Source organism: Erpetoichthys calabaricus, chromosome 15, assembly GCF_900747795.2.
Source record: "Erpetoichthys calabaricus chromosome 15, fErpCal1.3, whole genome shotgun sequence".
NCBI classification, from domain to species: Eukaryota; Metazoa; Chordata; class Cladistia; order Polypteriformes; family Polypteridae; genus Erpetoichthys; species Erpetoichthys calabaricus.
In genome coordinates this window covers 10,138,122-10,155,307 of record NC_041408.2, presented here as the reverse complement: position 1 = coordinate 10,155,307, position 17,186 = coordinate 10,138,122, and the positions used below count along the sequence as shown (strand labels likewise).

Sequence of the window (17,186 nt, the reverse complement as noted above, 5' to 3'; positions counted from 1 at the left end):
AGCGGATGCAGCAAAACTCTTTTTACGGAGGTTAAAAATATGGCATGGGCAGTTTCATGAAGATTATATTTTCTGATTATGGTATTTCACTTTTTAGTTTTTAACTTTTACTTATTGGTATCTTGGATTGGATTTGTTAGCTGGGGGTTCCCTTTTAAAGGGAAATCCTTCTGCCTTATTCCCCCCCCCCCCACATTGTGCCACTTTTGTTGTTCTTTTTGAGCTTTTCAAATACTGTAAATATCTTTATCAATAAACATTCAAACCAGAGGTTTGTCAATTTCTCTCTCTTGCAGTATTTTTTTAATATAGAAAAATGCTTTTTCAAGTGTTTTGAATTTTGGAAACCAGGTTTCCTTTGTGGGCCTGTGCTTTCCAAAGTCTACCTCTGTAATCTGAAGTCAGGCTGCCTTGGGTGTGGCCCATTTTACATATTTAACCCCCCAAGGTGTCTAAAGTGTTTTCACAATACTTTATATAATCCCTTTCACACCATCATTTAATTGTATAAAGTAAAATGCTTACAACACATAATGAACAGAAACATGCACTTTATTCTTACCTTTTAGGTAAAGTTTTCAGTGCCATTGTCACCTGCTGCTTTTCCAAAATGGGGCTGTATGAAGGATTTGTTATGCTTTCTTCCATCATCTGCTTGGACAGAGTTTCATGTAATAGGACATTTTCCTAAACAAAATAATGAACTTCTGAATATACTCATCTTTGAACTGCAGGATGCTTCATTTCACCCTAAACAGCATCAACAATGAAGGGCTTGTCTAAAGGTGCATGACATAAACAACCAAGAGTATCTTCAGGGTACTCGTGGAGTGCAGTGACTGGGCAGCTCCAGAGGTCTGCTCACTACTTACTCCTGTTTCTCTATAGCTCCAACATCCCAGCCTTCTAAAATATAGGATTATTAAGGACAGTACTTCCTGCAAAACAGGAGCTTAAACCCCGGAAAGAGTGCCAATCCACACTCACATACACAATCAGTTTGGCCTGCAGCTATACCTCTTGCACTTCAGAACAGGTAATCCAACAGAAGCTAAGCATGTTTGGGCCCAGTCAATACTTGGATGGAAAACCATCTAGGTATAAAGCTAGGAAGGCTGTTGGAAGTGGCAAGACCATTAGGGGGTACTTACCCTGTGGTTCATGTGTCAATTCCAATACCTTAGTGCAGTAACAGGAATGCTGCAATAAAAATTGGTGCTGTCCTTTGGATGAGACATCAAGGTCCAGATGTCTGTGGTCCTAATGGATGCCAGGGGATCTTTCAAATGGATTAGGTTGTTTCAGGATGTCCTGGCTAAATTGCCTAAATTGAACATTCATTCCGGCCCCTTATCACACAACTAGCTCACTGGAACAAGAATGGCTGCTGTTGCATCATCCAGGGGGATACAATACATTGGCATTGGTTGAAGTAGTTCTCCACAGTCTACAGGTAAGTAAGGACCTTTAAGGCTAGAAAAGCGCTATAGAAATGTAATTAAATTAGGTCTTTGGGATGTGGGAGAATGAACAACTTTTAGAAAAACTTAACTCTTGTGCCACTATGCCAACCTATAATTGCTCCGATAACTCATAAGCTACTGATGCAGGATCCAGTCACATACGTAGTTGAGTGGATAGCACAGCATTTAAACTCCGGTTCATAGTCTCAGAGGGCTGCCTTTATGTGTTGTGTTTGGCTCCTTTAATTGCTAGGCCATTTGACAATGACATCACTAAACTGTCTTGTAATACAGTACAAGTAATACAAATAATGTAATTTTTACCCAAGTAATGCATTTTCTCCAACCTTGGATAACTGTCACATTATGATGGTGGATCTTCCTTTCCATCCACCATCATAATTTAATTTTGTAATCTTCACTTCAGTCATGGGGACCCTGGCAGCATTGGTCACAACAATCTAAGAGCCAGCATAGCAAACTCACACATATGGGGCCAATTTAAAGCTAACAATAAACTTATCATGCAGGTCTTTGGGATGCTGGAGAAAAACGTTGAAGTTAGTTACCAGGCTGTCATTTAAACCCAGGTATTTAAATAGGCTCTGCATCACCATGCTATAAAATGGCATCCTTCATGGCACAGTCATTATATCATTACAGAAGGGAAATTCAGCACAAATTTTACAAAGCCAAAACATAGTCATGGCTCCCACACCTGAAGTATCTTCAGTGGCCTTCACAATAAAAGCCTCTAGAAATCGGAGTCACAATGCCTGTAAAACATTCACCCCATTTTAAGTTTTCACATTTGCTATACAACATTGAATTGTAGTGATTTGGTTTTTTTGACATGATCATCAGAAGTTTAATGTCAAAATGATCTAAATGTAAATAATAAAATGCTAAACCTTCCAATGGGGGTGAATACTTTTTATACTGTAATATCTAATGCCTCACAAGAGATCACCTCAGAGAGGGACTGTACTTTTTCCAGATTTTAACTCAAACCGCAGCTGTTCACATCTATTGATGTCACTTGTGTCTTCTTACCTCCAAGTACCTTTTGACACATGTGGGAATGTGAAAACACACACACACACACAAACTACAGAAATCATTTAACAAAAATCAGCATTTTGGAATTTCAGAAGAAAACAATGCCCTAGTTTATCTGTCTATTTACTTTCGCTGTTCACAGCATTGTGTTGAAGTGTTGGCTTAAAACAGAAGGATGTGTTACCCTGATAAGCAGAAGTGCTGCTGTCAGCTCTGGCCGGTTCAGGCTTGCTTGAAGTTTGTTTTTGTGAAGGCTTGCCTTCAGTGCTCCACTGCTCAAGTTGTTGCTCAACCAAGCTGGTCGCGATTTCCGTAAGGCTTCTGTAAGGTAAACAGCAACACAGTGTAGAAACCAAGTACTGAATAGGCAGTTCAGATCATAGATGGGATGTTGTAAAGTGGGGGTGGGGATCAGGGGTGGACTGGGAACAAAAAAACTAAATGTTTGTTAGGTGTGTGGCCCAACACTAGATACTTAATAAAATCTAATGTCATGAAATACAGGGAGAACCTCCTGAAATTAAATATTACCAACACAAAAGATTTGGTTGTGGGATTCCAATGTACCATGGAGCCCCCTCAAGACTGACTGCTATCATGAGTTAGAAGATGGCACAGATTGATAAATACCTAGGGTCCATCTGAATATTAGACTGACAACACAGATCTGCTGCACAATAAAGGATCAGGGTAGACACTTCACCTTAATAGATTCAAGTCCTTTAATGTGTGTGATAGGGGACATTTTACTGGTCCATAGTAGGGTCAGAAGGGGGGGGGGGGGGGGGGGGGAACAAGCAAAAAACAAAAAACACACATAGATTCTTAAATGCTTCTAGATTCTCTCTTGGAAAATTCTGCATTGATGCACAGTACTCTAAATCGAACATTTATAGAGGCTTATGAATCAACTGAAAAACATGCAAGGTAGGCACAATGTGAACAAAATGAGAAATTAAATTAAAAAAAAAAAAAAAAGGTACACCTAAAGAAGAATATTTAAACTAGCTATGCTACCTCGCCTTCTGGTAAATGGCCAAAGCCTGAAAAGTCTTGTCAAACTGAAGGAAGGAAAGTTAAATTGTATTGTGGGAAATTTGAAAGGCAAAGAAGGAACTTAAAATGTTTTTTATATATGTAGTTTGATTAAATTTTAAAAGTGCTAGCTGCTTTGGTTACTGACAGTAAGCCAGGTGTGGTTCTGCTTAATTTGGGCAAAGGGGGTTTAAAGGCCGACTGCCTTTAATGAGAACTCTCTTCAGGAAGAATCTCAAGTCGGTGAGTGCTATGTTGCAAGAATGGCGTGTTTGGCTCATTTGCCACTTTTCTGACATTGAGAGGAGCCACGGACATTTAAATGAAGTTTGCTCTCTGCTTAGCTGTGGAGTACTTTCCAAGGAGCTCTGTTTCCAGTTGGAAATCTTCTCATTTCTCCATTAAGGATAATTAATAATCTAAGGTACTTGGCCATCTGGGAACTATCTGGAACAGTTTGTAAAAATTCATATTCCTTACATTTGTTACTATTGGTCATCATATAAATTAATAAAAATTTAAGTAAAAGCTTAAACTCCATGTCCATCCGATTACTGACTACTAGTGTTGCACAATGCAACCCAGCCACAGGAGATGCACAAACCAGTCTGTTTGTTCGTGCCGGTCTCAAGCCTGGATAAATGGGGAGGATTACGTCAGGAAGGGCATCCGGTATAACATTTTGCCAAATCAATATGTGGACAATACAAATTTCCGTACCGGATCGGTCAAGCCCCAGGTTAACGACGACTACCACCAGTACTGTTAGCCAACAGGGTGCTGCTGGAAATTGGGCTACTGGTGGCGAAGAAGAAGAAGGGGGTGGGGGTGGCGAGAGAGACGTGTCTGGAGGAAGGAGAAGAGGAAGGTAAAGAGAGTGGAACCGAGGGTAGGAACTTTGAATGTTGGCAGTATGACTGGTAAGGGGAGAGAGTTAACAGATATGATGGAGAGAAGGAAGATTAATATATTGTGCATGCAGGAGACTAAATGGAAGTGGAGTAAGGCCATGTGGATCAGAGGAGGATTCAAATTATTCTATCATGGTGTGGATAGGAGGAGAAATGGAGTAGAAGTTATTCTGAAGGAACAGCATGTTAAGAGTGTTTTGGAGGTGAAAAAAGAGTGTCAGACAGAGTAAGGATTATGAAGCTGGAAATTGGAGGTGTGATGATGAATGTGGTTAGTGCATAACTGCATATGCCCTGCAAATTGGGTGTGCAATGGATGAGAAAGAAGATATTTGGAGTGAGTTGGATGAAGTGATGAACAGTGTACCCAAGGGACAGAAAGTGGTGATTGGAGCGGATTTCAATGGACATGTTGGTGAAGGGAACAGAGGAGACAAGGAGGTGATGAGTAGGTATGGTGTCAAGGAAAGAAATGAAGGTCAGAGGATAGTGGATTTTGCCAAAAGGATGGACATGGCTGTGGTGAATACGTATTTTAAGAGGAGGAACATAGGGTTACATACAAGAATGGAGGACGATGCACACAGGTAGATTACATCCTATGCAGGAGAGTCAATCTGAAGGAGATTGAAGGCCACAAAGTGGTGGCAGGGGAAAGTGTAGTTAAGCAGCATAGGATGGTGGTCTGTAGGATGATGTTGGAGATCAAGAAGAGGAAGAGAGTGAGGGCAGAGCCAAGGATTAAATGGTGGAAGTTGAAAAAGGGAGACTGCATGGTTGAGTTATTGGAGGAGGTGAGACAAGCACTGGGTGGTAGTGAATAATTACCAGACATTTGGGAAACTACAGCAGATGTAGCAAGGGTGACAGCAAGAAGGGTGTTTGGTGTGACTTCTGGACAGAGGAAGGAGGAAAAGGTAAGCTGGTGGTGGAATGGGGAAATACAGGAGAGTATACAGAGGATGAGGATGGCAAAGAAGAAGTGGGATAGTCAGAGAGATGCAGAAAGTAGACAAGAGTACAAGAAGATAAGGCGCAAGGTGAAGAGAGAGGTGGCGAAAGCTAAAGAAAAGGCGTATGATGAGTTGTATGAGAGGTTGGACACTAAGGAGGGAGAAAAGGACCAGTGGGCTAGACAGAGGGAGCAAGCTGGGAAAGATGTGCAGCAGGTTAGGGTGATAAAGAATAAAGATGGAAACATACTCACAAGCAATGAGAGTGTGTTGAGCAGATGGAAAGAGTACTTTGAGAGGCTGATAAATAAAAGTGTAAGAGCCAATTTTAGAAAGTTAAAATTTTGAGTTAAACTCATATTAATGTTTGCTTAATTTGAATAGAATATAATTCCATAGTCACAGACAATGGTATGGTCTTTTCCCCCTATAAGTTAGTAAGAGATAGAACCTTCTTGCTATAACTTGATAGCGTGATATCAATAGTTGTTGTGTTTAGAACAGGTCCCAGTAAGCAGGCACTTGAAAGACCCATTTGCAACTTAGAAATGGGATAAGCATACAGTTTTCTGACCTCTTTGAAATGGTTCAGAAATGTTTTGAAAAGGTTCAGAAATGTTAATAACAACGATTTAAGATGCAACAAGATTGAGCCTAGAACTGAACTTTTCTTATAAATTTTTCCATTTTTTTTGATAATTTTCTTTTGTGTGTGAACTGTTTTACTTTGAAACTTAACTAAACTTTTAAAAACGAAGATATTTTGTCTGTGGAATCATTTCTGCAGTGAGGTAATAATAATAATAATAATAATAAATTTTATTTATATTGCACTTTATATTTTAGCAATCCCAAAGTGCTACAGAGTAAAAATAGAATAATAAAATAAAAAAAAAAGAACAGAAGAGTCTATAAAATACTTTAACAAAATGACTTTCTAAAAAGATGAGTTTTTAGGTTTCGCTTAAAGGCCTCAGTCGACTGTGGGGCTCTCAGGTAATCAGGGAGGGCATTCCACAGCCTCGGCGCCACCGATGAAAACGCCCTGTCACCCATGCTGCTGAGCTTAGTTCTGGGGACTTGAAGAGTGTTAGTGAGTACAGAGCGGAGGGAACGTAAGGAGTTATGGGGGTAAGGAGTTCCTGTAGATAAAGAGGGGCATGTCCATAAATGCACTGATGGGTAAGAAGGGAGACCTTATACTCTATTCTGAATGAAACAGGGAGCCAGTGAAGGGTTTTCAGGATTGGGGTGATGTGATCATACTTTCGCACCCTCATCAGGATCCTGGCAGCGCTGTTCTGAATATACTGGAGTCTCTGGATACTCTTGCCAGGAATCCCAATGAGGAGTGCATTACAGTAATCCAGCCTGGAAGAGACAAAGGCATGGACGAGCTTCTCTGCATCTGCCAGGGTGAGTAATGGGCGGAGTTTGGCGATGTTCTTGAGATGGTAAAAAGATGACTTACAGAGATATTTGATGTGGGTGTCAAAAGTAAGTTGGGAGTCCATTCTAACACCCAAATTAGTAACAGATGTGGAAAGAGGAATATTTTGGCCAGAGAAAGTAATACTGGTGATGGTAGAAGAGCGAAGATGATGTGATGTACCAACTAAGATGGCTTCTGTTTTGGATCTGTTCAACTGAAGAAAATTGAGCCTCATCCAAGCCTCTATCTCCTCCAGGCAGGTAGACAATGTAGATGTTGGCAGAGGAGCAGTAGAGGAGGTGGGAGTAGTCCTGAGGTAAAGCTGAGTGTCATCGGCATAGCAATGGAACGATAAACCATGTCTGCCAATGACAGTTCCAAGGGGGAGCATGTAGATAGTAAAAAGGATAGGGCCCAGCACAGAGCCCTGTGGAACACCACAGGCGACGTTGTGGGTGTGGGACTTTGCGCTGCCAGGTGATGATTAGTGAGCAGCAGGATGGTTTCATGCCAAGAAAGAGCACCACAGATGTGATGTTTGCTCTGAGGGTGTTGATGGAGAAGTATAGAGATGGCCAGAAGGAGTTGCATTGCGTCTTTGTGGACCTGGAGAAAGCATATGTCAGGGTGCCTCGAGAGGAGCTGTGGTATTGCATGAGGAAGTTGGGAGTGGCAGAGAAGTATGTAAGAGTGGTACAGGATATGCATAAAGGAAGTGTGACCATGGTGAGGTCTGCGGTAAGAGTGACGGATGCATTCAAGGTGGAGGTGGGATTACATCTGGGATCGGCTCTGAGACCTTTCTTATTTGCAATGGTGATGGACAGGTTGACAGACAACATTAGACAGGAGTCCCCGTGGGCTATGATGTTTGCTGATGACATTGTGATCTGTAGCGTTAGTAGGGAGCAAATTGAGGAGACCCTGGAGAGGTGGAGATCTGCTCTAGAGAGGAGAGGAATGAAGGTCAGTAGGAACAAGACAGAATACGTGTGTGTAAATGAGAGGGAGGTCAGTGGAATGGTCAGGATGCAAGGAGTAGAGTTGGCGAAGGTGGAGGAGTTTAAATACTTGGGATCAACAGTACAGAGTGAAGGGGATTGTGGAAGAGAGGTGAAAAAGAGTGCAGGCAGGGTAGAAGAGTGTCAGGAGTGATGTGTGACAGACAGATATCAGCAAAAGTGAAAGGGAAGGTCTACAGGATAGTAGTGAGACCAGCTATGTTATATGAGTTGGAGATGGTGGCACTGACCAGAAAGCAGAAGACAGAGTTGGAGGTGGCACCTACACAGGCAAAGACCAGGGGCCTCATGTATAACGCCGTGCGTAGAACTCGCATATCATGGTGTAAGCACAAAAGCAGGAATGTGCGTACGCACAGAAAAATCCAGATGCAGGAATCTGTGCGCACGCAAACTTTCACGTTCTTCCACTACATAAATCCCGATCAGCGTGAAAAGTAACGCACGTGCCTTCTGTCCCGCCCCAACTCCTCCCAGAATTACGCCTCTTTGAATATGTAAATCGATATAAATAGCCTTCTGTGAAAAGACAATGGGAAAAGCACGGGGGAAAATATAAGAATTTCAGCGAATACCAAGTGGAGGCAAAGGAAAAAAACGTACTATTTGTTGGTTTAAACAGTGATATAATCAACAAAAGGAAGTTGATTGAGTGACATAGTGTTGGAGAAACTCGAAAGCTCAAGTTCACAAAGTCGCACAGTGCCCGAAATAAAAAAGAAGTCACATATCAAAGTCGGCGTGAAAAGTCGACTCGTAGCCCACCGTCTGAGTGTCATATGAAAGCTTATTAGGGTACAGAGAAAAAAAAATAGGCACACAGTGGGGAAAAAAGCATGAAATGTCAACTTTAATCTCGAAATTTCCACTTTAATCACGTAGTTTATTTTGTCATTAAAATAGAACATCATAAACTTCATCTTAAAATCGTTTATTTTACTAATTTCTCAAGTAGCATGTTAAATGCTTTGTTCTGTATTCAATCTTCTATGTGCTCTGTGTGTGTGAATCACTACGTGCTTCCGTTCTTTCTCTTTCTCCGACAGGACACAGAATCCATTGCATTCGTGATATTACAGCTCTCTGAATAAATTAATTGTATACGCGATATCTTTTTCATGATGATAGGAATGAAAGCATGTTATTAAACATGGGAACATGGTGGCACAGTGATTGTTCATATCTCACGCAAGAGGCTTGCTGCGCCATGTGCGACCTTCGATGAAATTACAGGAGTACTGTCTCTTTCAAACGTACTAACCTCCAATTCCTGCCCTTACTTTTCTTTCTCCAAATACCCAATCGCCACACAATCAGCTCTGTAATAGACGTTAAGCCATCTGTAAGCTTAGAACGCTGATTCTTCAAAACTTTTCAGGAACATTGAAATATCTGAGTAGTACATGTTTAATTATTGTATCCATCTATCCTTCCAGTGTCGCGTCAGCACCAGCAATAATACAGTGCAAGGCAGGAGCTATCCGTGAACTAGCTAGCGCTGCGGCACCGTGTCCTCACATGTTTAATTATTTACAATACAGATTATTTAAATAAAGTGAAAGTTTTATCTGTATACTATAAGCAACATATTTTGCTGCATTTCATCTTAAAAATTATATCGTCATCATACTAGCTTTATAAAGTGGCGCAGGTTGTGCAATATTATAACTGTAGTGCAGGTTTACAGTGGGGTACCGGTAATTGTACTTATAAGTACAAACAGTTCTACAAGGAGCACTTGATGGACTGATTGAGTGCGTTTATAGTTCTTGGGATGAAACCGTTTCTGAAACGCGAGGTCCGTACAGGAATGGCTTTGACGCGTTTTGCCGTGGTTGAGGTAGTGTGTGCTTGAAACTGTATACCGAGAATTCTCTTTCTGATCAGCTGCTGCTGTGATTCCCCACTCAGATACAGTGATATAAAATACTCCGAGTGGTGCAGTGAGAGCAATATGGAAAAAGATGATCCGCTGTGGCAACCCTTAACAGGAGCAGCTGAAAGAAGAAGAAGAAGATGATGCAGTGAGCGTAACAACGCTAAAGCAGTTATGGTATTTGGAATACTATGGCTATTCCCTGGACCATTATATTGCTACAGGTTAATTACAATCAGATGCATTACACTAAAACAATATGCAGTTAATTTCAGTGCATTTATAAAGCCGCGTCAGGAATGTGGGTCTAAGAAAGAAAGGGTGACCACACAGGAACAGTAGCACTGCTTTGATGCTGGGTGCCGCCAGTCTGCAAAACCGAGCGGAGAAATTGCGTACGCCAGGGTATGAGGTACCGTGGAAATGTTCGTGGCTTTACGCCAAGTTTAGGTTTTATACATCGCGATTTAAGCGTGGAAACATTCGTACGCAACATTTCTATGAGTACGCACCGTTTATACATGAGGCCCCAGGACTTCTGTAATAATGTACTCTGGACAGACTAGGGAAAAACGGAGATATGTGGAGTTTAGTTCTTTTGACCAAAACTTGATACTAACTGTAAACTACAATGGTGGAAATGTTCTGGTTTGGGGCAGCTTTGCTGATCACAGAACTCACTATGAATGTTTCATGGTATCAGAGGATGTTTAAGGGTAATGAGAGGCCATCTATCAGAAGACTGAAGTTGAACCAAAAGGGGACCTGTGATAGGACACCAAAAAAAAACCCAAAAAACAAACAATAAAACAACCAACCAATAATATTGTTGGGTTCTGAAATGACCAAGTCAAAGCCTGGACTGGAATCCCATCAAAATACTGTGCACTCAAGACACCCCTCAAACATTGCACAGCTGAAAGAGTTCTTTCCTCTCTCTCTCCATGCAGAAATTTCTTTTAGTCACTGTCAGAGAGTTGTGGACAGTTAGAGGAACCACTGACTTCAGAAGAAAACACTAGCTATTAGAGCCAAGAGTAATTATGCTTTCCACAGACGGAAATGGACTGTTAAACTTTTTTTTTTTTTTTTAAATATTTTATTGCAAAGTCAAAATTCTCCCTGCCCCCATTACATCACCTTTATCTAAAGGTGCTGTTTAAATGAAGATCAAATCTTAAATTTGTCCAGATAAGTTTAAAAAGAAAAAACATTTCATGGGATGTGCTTACTTTTCACAAGAATGTTTTCATTACTCTTTGATTGCATTTCTCTTTAATTTGGACACAGAATTCATGTTTACAGTGGTGTGAAAAACTATTTGCCCCCTTCCTGATTTCTTATTCTTTTGCATGTTTGTCACACAAAATGTTTCTGATCATCAAACACATTTAACCATTAGTCAAATATAACACAAGTAAACACAAAATGCAGTTTGTAAATGGTGGTTTTTATTATTTAGGGAGAAAAAAAAATCCAAACCTACATGGCCCTGTGTGAAAAAGTAATTGTCCCCTGAACCTAATAACTGGTTGGGCCACCCTTAGCAGCAATAACTGCAATCAAGCGTTTGCGATAACTTGCAATGAGTCTATTACAGCGCTCTGGAGGAATTTTGGCCCACTCATCTTTGCAAAATTGTTGTAATTCAGCTTTATTTGAGGGTTTTCTAGCATGAACCGCCTTTTTAAGGTCATGCCATAGCATCTCAATTGGATTCAGGTCAGGACTTTGACTAGGCCACTCCAAAGTCTTCATTTTGTTTTTCTTCAGCCATTCAGAGGTGGATTTGCTGGTGTGTTTTGGGTCATTGTCCTGTTGCAGCACCCAAGATCGCTTCAGCTTGAGTTGACAAACAGATGGCCGGACATTCTCCTTCAGGATTTTTTGGTAGACAGTAGAATTCATGGTTCCATCTATCACAGCAAGCCTTCCAGGTCCTGAAGCAGCAAAACAACCCCAGACCATCACACTACCACCACCATATTTTACTGTTGGTATGATGTTCTTTTTCTGAAATGCTGTGTTCCTTTTACGCCAGATGTAACGGGACATTTGCCTTCCAAAAAGTTCAACTTTTGTCTCATCAGTCCACAAGGTATTTTCCCAAAAGTCTTGGCAATCATTGAGATGTTTCTTAGCAAAATTGAGACGAGCCCTAATGTTCTTTTTGCTTAACAGTGGTTTGCGTCTTGGAAATCTGCCATGCAGGCCGTTTTTGCCCAGTCTCTTTCTTATGGTGGAGTCGTGAACACTGACCTTAATTGAGGCAAGTGAGGCCTGCAGTTCTTTATACGTCTTTTGTGATCTCTCGGATGAGTCGTCTCTGCGCTCTTGGGGGTAATTTTGGTCGGCTGGCCACTCCTGGGAAGGTTCACCACTGTTCCATGTTTTTGCCATTTGTGGATAATGTCTCTCACTGTGGTTCGCTGGAGTCCCAAAGCTTTAGAAATGGCTTTATAACCTTTACCAGACTGATAGATCTCAATTACTTCTGTTCTCATTTGTTCCTGAATTTCTTTGGATCTTGGCATGATGTCTAGCTTTTGAGGTGCTTTTGGTCTACTTCTCTGTGTCAGGCAGCTCCTATTTAAGTGATTTCTTGATTGAAACAGGTGTGGCAGTAATCAGGCCTGGGGGTGGCTACGGAAATTGAACTCAGGTGTGATACACCACAGTTAGGTTATTTTTTAACAAGGGGGCAATTACTTTTTCACACAGGGCCATGTAGGTTTGGATTTTTTTTCTCCCTAAATAATAAAAACCATCATTTAAAAACTGCATTTTGTGTTTACTTGTGTTATATTTGACTAATGGTTAAATGTGTTTGATGATCAGAAACATTTTGTGTGACAAACATGCAAAAGAATAAGAAATCAGGAAGGGGGCAAATAGTTTTTCACACCACTGTATTTGGCATCATGTTCACCATGAAAAAGGTTACACAGGAAAAAAAGTGAACTTAAAAATGAATTATAATTGTGTAGAGATGGCAAATAGGTTAAGTGGCTCCAGAATGACGGCTTCAAGTGCAACAATATATTAAAAACTGTATTGTCAACAGTAGTTTTTACATCACTAGGAAGTTAACAGTGATAGCATGGTGAATCCACTATCCTGGGTTTGAATCTTCTGCTTGGACCCCTGGAAGGGCACTCAACTCTGGAGGGTAGTCGAGAGCACTGGAAGAGTAAATGTGCCTTCAGAAAATGAGCAGGAACATCCTTAGCTAGTTTCCGTAACTGTTACTTTGCAAGGAGTTTTTCACGGCCATAAACAGCAAGAAGGCGATTTTTCTGAAAGCATGGCAGAGGACCTTCTGCTGTTAAATTAATATTCCAGTTACTGGGCTTTACTCCTGTTTGGAGTGTGCTTGTCTCTGTAGTTCCATCTCCGTGCTTGTTACAGTATTATTTTTGATGTAGTTGTAAAGTGGCAGTAATCCCATCAACAGCGTAATATCTTATTTTCCTCCTTCTCCTACTACTTTGAGTATTACGTTTGTGGTGAAGCCTTAGCAGTCGTATCAGAAAATTATAAATCATCATCATGTGTGTCATTTTGCTCTTTAGGGTGCTATAAAATTGTGATGTCATTCATGCTCAAATGTGAGCTCCTATTTCTTACTGTAAGTGAGGTTTAGGACGTTTCATAACTATTCTTCATATCCTACTCTGGAGGTAAGACATATTCTTATCCTAGTCAGACTTTCAATGCAATTCATAGGAGCAATTCGGAGATGTTTGATAAATATGGGCAGAGATTAGCTTTGAAATCTCTGATTCATATCTGTACATAAACGTCAACAAGTATGCTGAAAGTGTATTGGCTTTATCCCCAAGAACAAATGAGCGAACTGCAAGTATCCAATCATATCCTACTATCTCACCACTACTAAAAACCAACAGGGATGTAGAACTGCATGCACTTCATACCTCAGCCTATAAGGAAGATATTGGATATAGGGAATACCACTGACTTTTATGGTCGGCGATCTTTTGGCGAATTGTCATCCGGATCAATTTCTCTCTCATCTTTTCATCAACCTCTTCAGCATCTGCTGTTGGCGCATTCAGAGTCCCATATGTATCAGCTGCTTCCCTTGGAATCAGGTAATCGATGTCAGCAGCACAGTTGATATAATGCTTCTTCCAGGCACCATATTCATTGTCTGCAGGGGAGTAAGGCAGAAACCAGCCACGTTTCACACACTTGGGACTCCACAGGCAATCCTAAAAAATAAAATGATTAAAATATTCAGTTGCCCACCTTCTAACCTGGAAAATAAGGGTGTGTGAATAAAACCTTGCCACATACAATTATATATAATTAAACAATATATATGTCATAGACTATGGTATCTGGCAAACCATCAGTAAAACAGTCATAACTGAGTGATGTGTCAGAAAAGAAAAATGAGACAACAAAGATCTTGATATTATTCAGCCTTGAGCAAATAAAGAGTTGCCTTTTTCATGAACATAACATTTATTTTGTTCTGAAATATCAAGTCAGACACTGTTACAATTTGAGTGCACCACTAAATAGTCCTATTCAGATCCCCATTACCACAAAAAACGAGAGATGAGCACGAGTGGGTATAGCAAAGACATAATCAGAAAAAGAATGGCAAGAAGGCTTTCAGTAATTTACGATATTCATGGTATACTTTAAACAGACCAGCTGCAGGGTAGCCTTGATGAAGGGCGTGTTTTGCGCTCGTCACTCATGCCATAAATTTTCAATTAATAAATGCAGAAATTCATTTTCACATTGTACTACAGCTGACAAGTTAGGACGCTTACTGTAAGCTAGTGGTAGTATAGTGTTCATTAAATACTAATGTTCCATATGGGATTGTAACTGTAATATTCACAAGTTAGAGTACACTTATAGGGCTATTAAAGGATTAGAATTTATGGAGATCAAGGATGTTGAATAAAATAGGCAGAAATTAAAACTACTGCAATAGCCCAGTGTATCCTGTCCCTACAACCCCAAGTTAAATTAACAGGGTTTCAGAAGTTTTGCACATCAGGAATGTCAAAAAGAATTGGTTATATAGAGCATCCTTGCTTAGTGAAAGAAAAAAAAATTCAATGTGTAGCCCAAAATAATTTAAACCAATGCTGATATAATGGATCCAAAATCAAAATTCTTCATTTGCCTTTTGTACAAATGTATAAAGTTAATATTACTTGATCTGTCCAGTCCGGTGCATGAAATATAGTACAAGTCACCTGTATACAATACATGACAAGAAAAGCGCAAGACAATACAAATACAACACAACACACTTACTGGACATGACTAGGTAGTAAGTTGATAGCTAAATGTGTGCTTTAATATACAATTTATTTACTGTAACTGTGGCACACAATGGTGATAGAAGACAGTTTGAGTAAAAACCATTCTTGAAACCAAGAGGCGACAGCTTTGATACTAGAACAGCGAAGGCCTGACCTCAGTTTGGAAAAACAGACTGTACCCAGGGTGAGTTGGGTCACACAGAATTGCAAACGTATTCTGTTGGTATATATGGACTATATTTTGTGAGAAAAAAAAAAAAGAAGCTGTGCCTCTTTCACCACCCTTTGTGGTGACCACTTTTCCTGACTGAAATCCCTCCCGTCAATACAGTCTCAAAAGTGCTGCAATAGAAGCTCACCAGTATTTGTTCCTGCATACCATACTTTGTCAAATATCTGGGGAAGTGTAGGCACTGCTGTGCTTTTTTAAACGGTGAATATGATGCCTGTTGACCAGTTTAGTTACTCTGAGATGTGCAGACTGAGAAATTTACCCACTCTCCCCACATCTGCCGCATCAACGCAGACTGGAAAGTGTTTCATTTATCCACTCTTGAAGTCCAGAATAATTTCTTTAGTTTTGGTTATGTTCAAGATGTGGTGGTGTATGAGACACAAGTCAGATGGACTGTTAATCTCCTGTTAAGGAGACTAATGACTTTGGTGTCATCAGCAAATTCTACGATTAGTGTCATATCTGGCTAAACGGTCATAACTGAATAGTGAGTACAGCTTTGTTCCCAGGCAGAAAATGTCGTGGAAAAATCAGCATCAGTGGTGATGTTTTGTTGCCAATCCTAAACTAACTACTTGAATTCTTCTGGTTATAAAGTCCTGTATCCAGCTGCAGATGGAATTAGGCAGGCACAGTTCTCCGAGTTTTACAACCAGTTTAGCAGGGATGATGGTATTAAAGGCTGAACTGTACTCAATACATAGCATTCCAACAAAAGTGTTCGGACTATCCAGGTGATAAACAGAGTGGAGGGTCTGTGATACAGCATTACAGACAGATCCGTTTTGTGTTGTGTGTGTATTTTATATGAATGAATATGTATATTCATTCACATACACATTTTACTTGAAGTGGCAATGCAGCCAATTGGATTCACCTCCGTCAAGTGCCTTTCCACTTAGAGATTTAAGACCTAAACAGAGTTTGACACAGATGAAGTAAATGTTACACTGAACACACATCACAAGTCACATAGCAATTGTCTATAATAATTTGTGCTTGAACATGTGGAATTACGGAAGGTTTCATCAGGTTCTTAAAATTATTTAAGAATCTAAGTACATTTACATTTGAAAGGGTAATTGCTTTCTAAGATTAATTTTCTTGGGACAGACAAAGATGCCTGCTGCAGAGTTTGATATTTCTTCCTTGTTGTTTGAAGGAACATACTGTAGCTAGAGTGAACAGTGATAATTCTGGTGCTACCCAGCTAATGCAGTTATGGTAATATAGGAGTATATTATTTGACCTCTTAAATATACTTTGTGATGTTTTCAGAAGTCAATTAATGAATATATGTACAGTATTTAGTAAAAACCTCATCTGCCTGGAATGGGTTGAGTCACCAATTGAGGTGTGGGAACTTCCTATGGTGAACCCTGTAATAAAGCATAATCAGAAATTTCTATGACATTGCAGTTACACAATTTTACTTTGGGCAACCTGTTATCATATAATAATAAAGAAGAACAAATGAATACATTTGGAGGTACAAAACAAAAACCTCACACACTCTCTATGTAGATACAGTGGATTCAAAAACTATTCAGGCCCCATCTCTTTCTGCCAACTGTGTTCTACAGTTAATTTTAAATGGATACATTTGCGCCTATCCATCTGCACTCAATAACCCATAAATGACAACATGAAAACGTTTACAGAAAGGTTTGCAATTAAAAAAAAAAACAAAAAAAAACTGAAATGTCTCATTCATACAAGTACTCTAATCCTTAATTCAATACATTGTAAAAGCTCCTTTAGCAGCTTTGAATCTTCATAGCAAAGTCTCCATCAGCTTTGCATAGCTGGATTTGGGCAGTTCATCCCATTCTTAATGGGAGATCCTCTCAGGTCTGTTAAATTAGATGGGACACATCTGTAAACTGCTATC

General features: G+C 40.0%; 1 protein-coding gene across 2 annotated transcripts in view; it reads right to left on the bottom strand.

The window, feature by feature from the left end:
• LOC114665984 (epithelial cell-transforming sequence 2 oncogene-like) overlaps positions 1 to 17,186 on the bottom strand; it is a 78,265-nt gene that overhangs the window by 39,068 nt on the left and 22,011 nt on the right. For both annotated transcript variants that reach the window (XM_051919281.1, XM_051919280.1), the window contains exons 5-7: positions 13,731 to 13,983; positions 2,707 to 2,843; positions 563 to 687 (exon numbers count right to left, since the gene is read on the bottom strand). In XM_051919281.1, coding sequence (XP_051775241.1) covers positions 563 to 687; positions 2,707 to 2,843; positions 13,731 to 13,983 — 515 coding nt within the window. The remainder of the gene's footprint in view (positions 1 to 562; positions 688 to 2,706; positions 2,844 to 13,730; positions 13,984 to 17,186) is intronic.